The sequence below is a fragment of the Protomyctophum bolini genome (genome assembly GCF_963924005.1).
Source record: "Protomyctophum bolini genome assembly, chromosome: 16".
NCBI lineage: Eukaryota > Metazoa > Chordata > Actinopteri > Myctophiformes > Myctophidae > Protomyctophum > Protomyctophum bolini.
The window spans coordinates 14,126,991-14,136,990 of NC_137877.1; the positions used below are offsets into that span (position 1 = coordinate 14,126,991).

Below are 10,000 nucleotides of genomic sequence, written 5' to 3' on the forward strand. Positions count from 1 at the left end.
CCGGGTACCAATGAGACGTTCCTAAAGACAGGGGGCACGGAGCCTAAGTAAAGCAAACCAAACTCCAATAAAGGCCACGTTTCCAGACCCCCAGAAAACTCCTCCATGGATCGTCGGCCATCCCAGTGACAAGCTTCCAGCTCCGTTAGCAGAGAGCCCTTGTGGTGAGGTTCGCCCGCCGGCCGCAGCAGCCAGGAAGAAAATCCTATTTAATTTTACAAGATCTTTCGGCTTCTAAAGATCCTATACAGCCATGATATTTTGGTTCACTGGAACCATTCTCCAAAGTGCACGCGTGTTTGTGTGTGTAAGACTAGAAAGGGAAGAGTGCAGAGCTGTGGCGAGAGAGAGAGAGAGGGAGGGAGACGGTCTTGGACGGTGGCAGAGCGTGTAACGCCCTAACCCGTCCGTACAGTCGTTGGAAAAGTCCTGTATAAATAAACAACCGTATGAAATGAAGAATGCGTGAAGCTGCGATTGGAGCTCCAAAAACACATGTGTACCCGTCCCGTGCACATCGCTTCAGATTGCCGCCCGGATGACCGCGTCTTGTTTTCAACCACAGAGACGGGGGAACGTGTCACGTGGGCCTCGAATCAAACCGTGCTCACTGTAAACACGCCTGATTTGTTTCCACAACTCTCCGCCGAGCAGCTCACAGCAACTTGTTTCATAAAAAGGTGCATTTTGACGTTCTGTCAAGACGGCCCGGTTCTAAACCACGTTGACAACATTAGATCTTCTTACAGTAGAACAGTATGAATGTAAACTCTGGCTTCATTTAATTTGACCCTGACTGAGTGTTCAAATGGAACCAGATAGACCCACACATAAGGGTCCATTTGGTTCCATTTGTAACGCTCTCGGAATTACAAGTGGACACATTAACTCTCTGAGGATTATTATACTGCACCTCAAAGCTGAATTCATTTGAATTCAATTCAATGACACAATGATACAGGACATGGTTAGTCTTATATCTGGGTCTTATTTAACGCTATTAGGAATGAGGCCAGATTCTACTAAATGTCTTCTAAATCATGACAGTTTTCGGAATGTTTCTATGTCACCCAGCAATGCACATATGGCAATCCTCTCCATCGAAGTGGCTTTTCCATATATCACAGCCGCCGCATAATGAAATATATTAACAATAATAACAGTAATGATAATAATAAAGGGTCACAGAACTAGCCCATGTATGCAGGAAACCTATAACGCCAGCCCACAGCATCATGGGAGATGCAGGTGCCTCATCGTAAAGCTCTCGCGCGCGCACGTGCGTGCGTGCCTCAGCTTTTCCATCTCCCGTCACTAGACTTGGAACCAGTCTAGTGAGAGAGTGATCCGATTTGCGGGAGACGGAGCGACCGTAAGATATCCGCTTGGCGTGTGTGTGTGTGTGTGTGTGTGGGACGATGAGCGCTTTTCAATCTACTCTGCTATAGTCCTCTATAGCTCCATGCAGAGAGCAAGCGGCTCCGTTGTGTGCCAGAATATCAATCTTATTACATATCCAGAGAGCTCTATCGTAAAAAAAGCCTTTCCCCAAGACGGCCGTACAGTAGAAGCCATTGTTGCCATGTCCCTCCCAGAGCGGCTCATGTGTGTGTGTGTGTGTGTGTGTGTGTGTGTGTGTGTGTGTGTGTGTGTGTGTGTGTGTGTGTGTGTGTGTGTGTGTGTGTGTGTGTGTGTAAAGGGACACGGTCCCCTTCCTCGAGACACGACAGTTATGTCTCTATATTTACGGGACAGCTGAGAAATGAGAATAGAAATTGGTCGAAATATCTTTTGCACCGCCTCAAGGACTCACAGAGGTATCACCCCCCACCCCCGCGCCCCCCCCCGTCCTCCTCCCCTCTGTCTATTCTAGTGGAGGAAGGTTGCGTGCCGAACATGAGCCACGAGAAATGAGAAAATGAGGGAAACTCATTCCTGTCCAACCACAGAGAAGCATCCAGGAAAATACAGTGCTATGTCCAACAGCAGTGGTGGTCATTATACAGTACAGTACAGGCATGCGTGAGGTGAGGTGAGGTATATGTGTGCGTGTGTGTTATGTGTGTGCTGAACCGTCCATACCTGTATCTCTTGTTGTCCACGGGGACTATGTCCATGGCGATGTAGTACTGCTGGTGAGGGTCAAGGCCAACGATCTTTACTCTCATAGCAGGAAACATTCGCCTGCAGACCAACAGAGAGCACAGTCACACATTATTATCAATCAATCAATCAAACAAACGTTATTAACGTTAAGTCACACTAGTTAGTCTCTTTCACTAAACTGTGTGGATTAATCTAACAGTGAGACTGTGTGTGTGTGTGTGTGTGTGTGTGTGTGTGTGTGTGTGTGTGTGTGTGTGTGTGTGTGTGTGTGTATGCGTGTGTGTGTGTGTGTGTGTGTGTGTGTGTGTGTGTGTATGCGTGTGTGTGTGTGTGTGTGTGTGTGTGTGTGTGTGTGTGTGTGTGTGTGTGTGTGTGTGTGTGTGTGTGTGTGTGTGTGTGTATGTGTACAGAATTAGCAATGGACGATAACCACACATGCTGCCCGGTTGGAAAAATCATACCCTCAGATGTTATTAAAAATGTCCCTGAATTAGAGCTTCAGGTTTCGAAACAATGTCACTGTCAATGTCACATCTGGTTCAAGGAGAATAGTGATTCTTAAAATACCTAATCCTTCAAAATCGTATCTAATTTTGTCTTAGCGTATAACGTATGACCATTTCAGGTAAAAATAAAACCCAAAACAATCCAGACACTGAATTAGAAACCCAATACAAAGGAAATAAGGGGAAAAGGAGTCAGGAAAACAAAAACAAAGATTAGCATAAGGATTATTGCATAAGTGCATGGGATCTTGAGGGACATGACATATTATTATTGCATTTTTTTTTTTTTTACCAGGGAATACTCAACACTCCTACTTGCTTGATCTAAATGTTATGGGGAAGGACAGGCGAAAAGATGATTTGCCGTCTTTTGTTGAATGTGTTGCTGCAGTGACCGACCGTGCATAATTCTACAACAAAAACACTCGTGTGTAGAAAACCCTGCTGGATAATTGCCAGAGCGGCAATTCTTTATTTTACACAGGGCTACTAAAACTGTGTCGTACACAGCAAAGTTCTGAGCAACTCTGACTCCATTTTATTGCACACAAGGAAAATCCCCCATAGACGTGTTCAAACGTTCAAACACAATTACACAATGTTATGCATTGAATCATCAAACTATTTAAGTTTTGCTGTTAAAACCTTGTAATGGAATGCATAAGGATATTAAATTATTATGTGCACATAACATGGTATTAATGTTTCCTTATACAATACTTTATACTTCCAATAAAACACAGGTGAATACACGGAGGGCTCATAAAATGACGTGTTATGTGATCAAAATGTTAAGCATACTCACTAAATCTGTGGTTCCCAAACTTTTCAGGTCGAGAATTTAGACATATGCCCAGGATCCAAACGAGTGAAAATAGCAGATCTACAAGCGCACGGCGCGTCGCTTCGCGCCACTTTGAAAGCTTGTAGATCAGCAATTTTCACTACTATTTATGGCATTTCTTAGATTTGTTTTTTTTGTTTTAAAATGTATAAAAGTATTTTCCATGTTTTTAAATGGGGGGGGGGATATTCTATATGAAAAGAAAATGGGATTTTTACTAAGTCTTGACCCATAGAAATTGGTCTGTGGACCGTGACCCACAAATGGGTCCTGACCATTATTTTGGGACGTGTTCATTTAAGTGCACATGATGGAACCAAATGGACCCCTATTTGGTTCCAATTATTGCTCTCTGAGAGTCAAACGAATGCTGAGGATTTTAACGTTACACTCTGAACGTGTGTTGTTAAAGGACCACTTCACCACTTTTCAACCTACCTTATACTAGGTCCTCACTAATAATCATGAAAGAAATGGCGCCATTTTTTTCTACTTGGTCTGTGTTTCTTAGGAGGGCTGTGGGCAGTTCAGACACCCTCTTCCAGTGACATCATCGATGGGGAATACAAGCTAATGAAAGCAAACGTTCTCACGATAATGAAAATGTAAACATTTTCGTTTAAAAAAAGATCTGCCTAATGATGATGTCACTGGAAGACGGTTTCTAAACTGCCCACAGCCGTCCTATGAGACACAGACTGAGTAGAAAAAATCGTGCCATTTTTTCATGATTATTAGTGAGGACCTATTATATGAAGATAGGTTGAAAAGTGGTGAAGTGGTCCTTTAAGGACACTGAGTATTTTAACGTTACACTCTGAACGTGTGTTGTTAAGGACAAACCACAGTCTCACCACCACCCAGGGGAGGCAGGGGGGGGGGGGGGGGGCATGACACAAATGATCAGCCAATGTGTACTCAGCAAAATGAGATCATATACTATAGGACCCCCCACCGCACGCACGCACGCACGCACGCACACACACACACACACACACACACACACACACACACACACACACACACACACACACACACACACACACACACACACACACACACACACACACACACACACACACACACACACACACACACACACACACACACACACACACACACACACACACACACACACACACACACACACACACGACAAGTAGTTAATCATATGATAATTAGACAGCTGATGTCAACCGTGTCTTCACTTTATAAACAGGCCCTGTTGTCTGGACTTTTTTTTTTTTTTTTTAACTCTCTGATCGCAACATTTGCCCCTTTCAGATGTTTGATAGCTCTATACATCTCTCAAATGTATATGTATACAAGAGGGAGTATATGTATTTATGGTCCTATTATTTACTCGTGGGTGATTACAACTGTGTGATAGCTATATATAGGCTGTAATTTGACGAGCCATCCTTTCATGTTTGATTCTTCTGTTCTATCAGTGATCTTTGTGGATTATAGATTAATGTTGCATGAATGTTTGGTTGTTTGTTGCCCATCTCTGATCCTTAGTGACCACTTTATTTTAGTATAGAGCTGCAGGGACGATATGCAGTAAGTCCAGATACGTTACTGTGATAGTTAATTGGCCCTCGATAATGATATGCACGATACATGATATCCCGAGATATCTGTGATTTTTAATCAAGGCACATCATGATATCTGCAATTTAGGAAGTAAGAAAGAATACCCATAGAGAATTTGGAATGATGCAATTATTCTGAATCTTCTGTGAGATTTCCTTCACTAAAACACACACACACACACACACACACACACACACACACACACACACACACACACACACACACAAGGAAGGGACCCCTGTGGGGGGGTCCCAAATTTACAATAATACATTAAGCCCCATTTCAAAAATGGTGAAAATAGCCAATCTATATGCCAGTATACTATTTCTGAAAAGATGTGAACATTTCTGAACCTTGTTTTTTATTTCAAAATAGCTACAAATATGAGCTTATTAAAAAGAAAATGTACTCTGTCGCTTTTCAAAAGCATGGACTTTTGAATAATAATATAGCAAGTATACTCAACACACAAGTACAATTTTGATTGAGCAACTTTCAACCTTATATAGTATAAATATTCGATGAGGGGTTTACAATATATCTACCGGTATGACTCAAGGGTTGAGTATAGCCTATACTTTAAGTTTATTCCATTTGGAGTAGTCCAAACTTATTGTTGGCATGACTGCTGAACGGTGCAAATTAAATTCAGGCTAATTTCATTTATTTATTTGCATTTATATAATGCAACTCTGTGGCTTAAAGGCTGCAACATCTCCACCGTCAAAACCGCCCAAAAAGCATGGAGAAAGCCCTGTGCAAGAAGCATAAATAGAGTTCCGTACATACTTATACACACATGTAGACATTTGGAGTTAATTCCTCGTTTTGCACTTCAAACGCTGCTTTTTTTCCCTACCTCCTTTCTTTTCATTTAAACGTCATAAATCTGGGCCTTCATAATGAGAAAAGAGGGCTGTGTTCTTGCCTCCTCGCTCTTCTAAATTTATAGGGTTATTATTAGCAAGGGCATGAAATATATACACGCAGCTATAACACGGCCTTTACTAGCCTACAGCATGCTTCAGCGGAGAAAGGGATTGTTATGAGGCCATTACCAATTTAAATCTAATTCATAAAAGGGTTTATAACGAAATGTATACGACGAGGATTGTTGTTTATTTAAGCCTATAGTTTGTTGTGAATATTCAGACCGGAGAGGGATTTAAATATAATTTATGTATAGCTATACGGTTGTGTCGCTTGCAAAAAGAGAATAAATCATGATATATAGGCCTAATGTCTCTTATAAAGGCTTACTATTAAATTAAATCTATAGACTTTTTATTGACAAGAGACTCTCCCGCGGTGGAGTTAGATACTCACTCACTGTCTACTGGGCTATAATTGACCTAAAGAATCCTTCGTGCATTTTGTTTGCAGTTGCCAAAATTAACCCACCATTAAGATGTATTATTTATTTGTGTATATAGGGGTTATTCCTGGCCAAATCACCTTTCGCGTCACCGAGCGACTTTTTAAAGCATTCCCGGAGCTGTAAACTACACATATGCAATTATGCATGATATGAATATGACTGAATAAATCTGTGCTTTGGGAAAAAATAGACGCTGGGTCGTAAAAGCCGAGTGAGCCGCAGGCGAGGAGGAGAGAGAGAGAGAGAGAGAGAGAGAGAGAGAGAGAGAGAGAGAGAGAGAGAGAGAGAGAGAGAGAGAGAGAGAGAGAGAGAGAGAGAGAGGTGTTTCCTCTGAGAACTGTGCAGGTCAAGTTATATGCTCGGTTTGGGTTGTAATTGTTGCCCAAAAAAGAGCCGAGAAAACCAAAAACATGTTTGAAAAGAGATTAATTAGAACCAGGTCTCTCTCTCTCTCTCTCTCTTCTCCTCTCCTGCAGGCCCTAACGGTGATTACAGCAGGGTCCGGAGCCCTGCCCCGTGCATGTGCAACACATTAGCACCCCTCAAAAAACATACCGTGCAGCGGTAATTCCCGCGTGCGCGCGTGTACGCGTGCGTGGGTGTGCAGTAGCCTAAAAATCCAGTGTGTCGTTAACTCAAGCCGCTCTTTATCGTAACCAATAGGACCCAGCCGTGCATCACGTCACGTGACGTGCCCCTTTTCTTTTCTTATCGGTCCCAACTTTACACGACCTATAGCCTTTAACTCAAATGCATTTTACGCGCGGTCGGTGCGTAAAATGCGCAGCGTGCGGCCGTGCGCCATATATGGCCACTGAGGTGAGATCATGCACGTAAACTCTGGATTTATATTTTAGCCACCACGAGTGTATAGGGTTATTACTATAATATGCACCATGCATGAATAGGAACAGTCAGCAACATCCTCAATTTAACCTATACCGGTATTTGCATGCGTGTTAACAAAGCATATTAGTTCAGATCAGTGGATCTGCATTATAGGCTTAATTTTAAAATAATTGTTATTTTGTTCAACATTTGCCTGCTATCTATGTCCTCATAATGGTCCCAATATCAATCAATAGGCAGCATATACATACAGCATGGAATTGTGGAAAAGAACTCTAATCCGACGATAACAAAATATTCAACGGTTTTTTTTGGGTCTGAGGCTAAATCTCATCAAATGGTGGCCCGTAAAGCCTATATATTAATCAGCCTGTAAATTACCTTCCAGCCTTGGTGATGATCATCTCGGTGCCGATCTCGTGGAAGCGCTTCCACAGGTCGGCGCACTGCAGCTCCACCTGAATGTCCTCCATGGAGGCCGGGGGCGAGGCGTCCCCTGCCGCTCCGCCGGACCCGGCCCCGGGCTGCAGGTCCACGGGGGAGCCGAAGGAGCACGACGTCCTCTCGGCCAGACCCTCTCCGTCTGAGCCCGGGCTCGCCTCGGAGTCTGGGGAGGAGGGGGGAGGAGAGATCAATGAGATTAGGAAAATAAAGCGCCCGATTCCAAAAATCTAGACCGACCGCATTTATGCAGGAAACTTGGCGCGATATAGTGCATGAATCCATTCCAAATCACCTGCAGACTATAGTAAATTGGGGGCAAAGTGCCGCAATTTGACTCGCTTTCCGTGGGCTTTTTTTAAAGGCTATAGTATTAAGGTTTATTCCTGGACTGGTTAGAAATGTTATTCCGAAAATATGAACTTTGAAGAGTGCTTAAAGGCAAAGGCAAACAGACAAAGCTGCTACGGCTTTAGAATGGAATTGTAATCACGTTGAAGTTGAAAGGAACTAATAAGGACGAGTACAATTTCCACATGTTAAAATGAAATAGTCTAGTTTATATATTCAAGCATAATGGTTGATCCAGAGACTATAGCCTACAGGCCTCTTAGCTCATTTGTTATTCAACCATCCCTACAAGCAGAATCATTTATTAAATATCCAATGTAGAACTACAACAAAAGCCAAAGTAAACGGTAGGCCCTCTACCTTTGAACAATTTAAACGAAAATAAATACTTTCTAAGTTTCTCAGAACCGAACCGGGACAAAAAAAACAACCTAATAATGTATTATTTATTGAGGTCTCTGACATGAGTAGGTTGCCTTGGCAGGCCCTGCCATACTACAAATAATGGTTATGCAAATTCAAAGCTTGCCGACACACACTGGACAGCGTCCCAGAGACACCGAGCTGGCGCGCACACACACGCCGACCAGGACCGCTGGAAGAGCGGAGAGCAATGAAGACACACAGCGCCGAGTGACGGGAAGAGGAGGAGAGGACAGACTGGACCACAGAGAGAGAGAGAGGGGGGGGCAAGAAGGGGGAGACAGAGCGGAGAGAGACCACAGAAAGAGAGACAAGAAGAGCTGGTCCCAGACTTTTCATCTGTTCGTGAGATATCTTTTCAGTGCCATGGCAGCCCTAAAGCCTAATTTATAGTTACTCCGTACTTGTATATATAGTAGCCTACAACATAAAGAACAGCTTGTAGATCTGCTCTTTTTTGGCAAGACACCCGTGTATAAATTAACCTCAAACCACACAGGCCTTCCTATACACATGTACAGACCAGTACAATATCCTCCCAGCTTCTTTCCTATATAGTGTCATAATAGTAGCCCTGTTTTACAATAGCCTACTGCAAAATGAAGACCTACTGTATTGTAACTACATTCTGCGTTTAAAGTTTCGAGTTGCTGCATTTTATATTTTGCAGTATACCTCAAGGCACTGAAGGCAGGTGTCTCAATGTTGGACACACACACACACACACACGTCGCACACACACACACACACACACACACACACACACACACACACACACACACACACACACACACACACACACACACACACACACACACACACACACACACACACACACACACACACACACACACACACACACACACACATGAATACACAGAAAGATAGAAAGAGAGAGATGGGGGGTGGAGTTGAGACTATCCCAGTATCCCAGACGCAGACACTGCAAGATGACTGCCCGCCAGAGCCACGGTTGGATTCCTCTATATCTCTCTTCACTAATAATAGCTTTGGTTCATTGAAAGTCAGTGACACAAAGATGATGTTGGCATCGAGATGATGCTGGGAACAAACCGAGCCCATGATGCCCACATCTTAAGACTCAAATCTTTTACATTTTTGTTCCACCAATCATCATTCAAAATGATGATGGGTTACTGCCTTCATTTACCAAGGTCGCCTATAAATGCTCCTAATCTGTCTGTTTGGAATAAACACGGCACACACAAGCTGCACAAACATTATATAAAACACATAATTAGTCAATATTAAATATATTGTTAGAAAATAAACTGTAAATCACTCATTCAGCATATATAAGCAATACCTTCAGATGCATGGTGTTCCCAAACTGTGGTGCGTGCACCCCTTGTGGTGCGCGAACGCCCTCTAGGGGGTGTGTGACATGAAAAGGGCAATGGTGGTTTTATGGTGTTAATTAACACAAACTGCAAAATTCAGTAAACACCATTGTAAGGAGATGTATAGAGCAGCTGTGGGAGCAGC

The 10,000-nt window shown here is 43.0% G+C and overlaps 2 protein-coding genes across 2 annotated transcripts in view; both read right to left on the reverse strand.

The window, feature by feature from the left end:
* popdc2 (popeye domain cAMP effector 2) overlaps window positions 1-10,000 on the reverse strand; it is a 357,428-nt gene that overhangs the window by 140,610 nt on the left and 206,818 nt on the right. The window lies entirely within an intron of this gene.
* Window positions 1-10,000, reverse strand: part of tbx15 (T-box transcription factor 15) — a 42,163-nt gene that overhangs the window by 24,238 nt on the left and 7,925 nt on the right. Inside the window, exons 2-3 of the mRNA XM_080785905.1 lie at window positions 7,661-7,886; window positions 2,083-2,184 (exon numbers count right to left, since the gene is read on the reverse strand). Of these exons, the coding sequence (XP_080642031.1) occupies window positions 2,083-2,184; window positions 7,661-7,886 (328 nt within the window). The remainder of the gene's footprint in view (window positions 1-2,082; window positions 2,185-7,660; window positions 7,887-10,000) is intronic.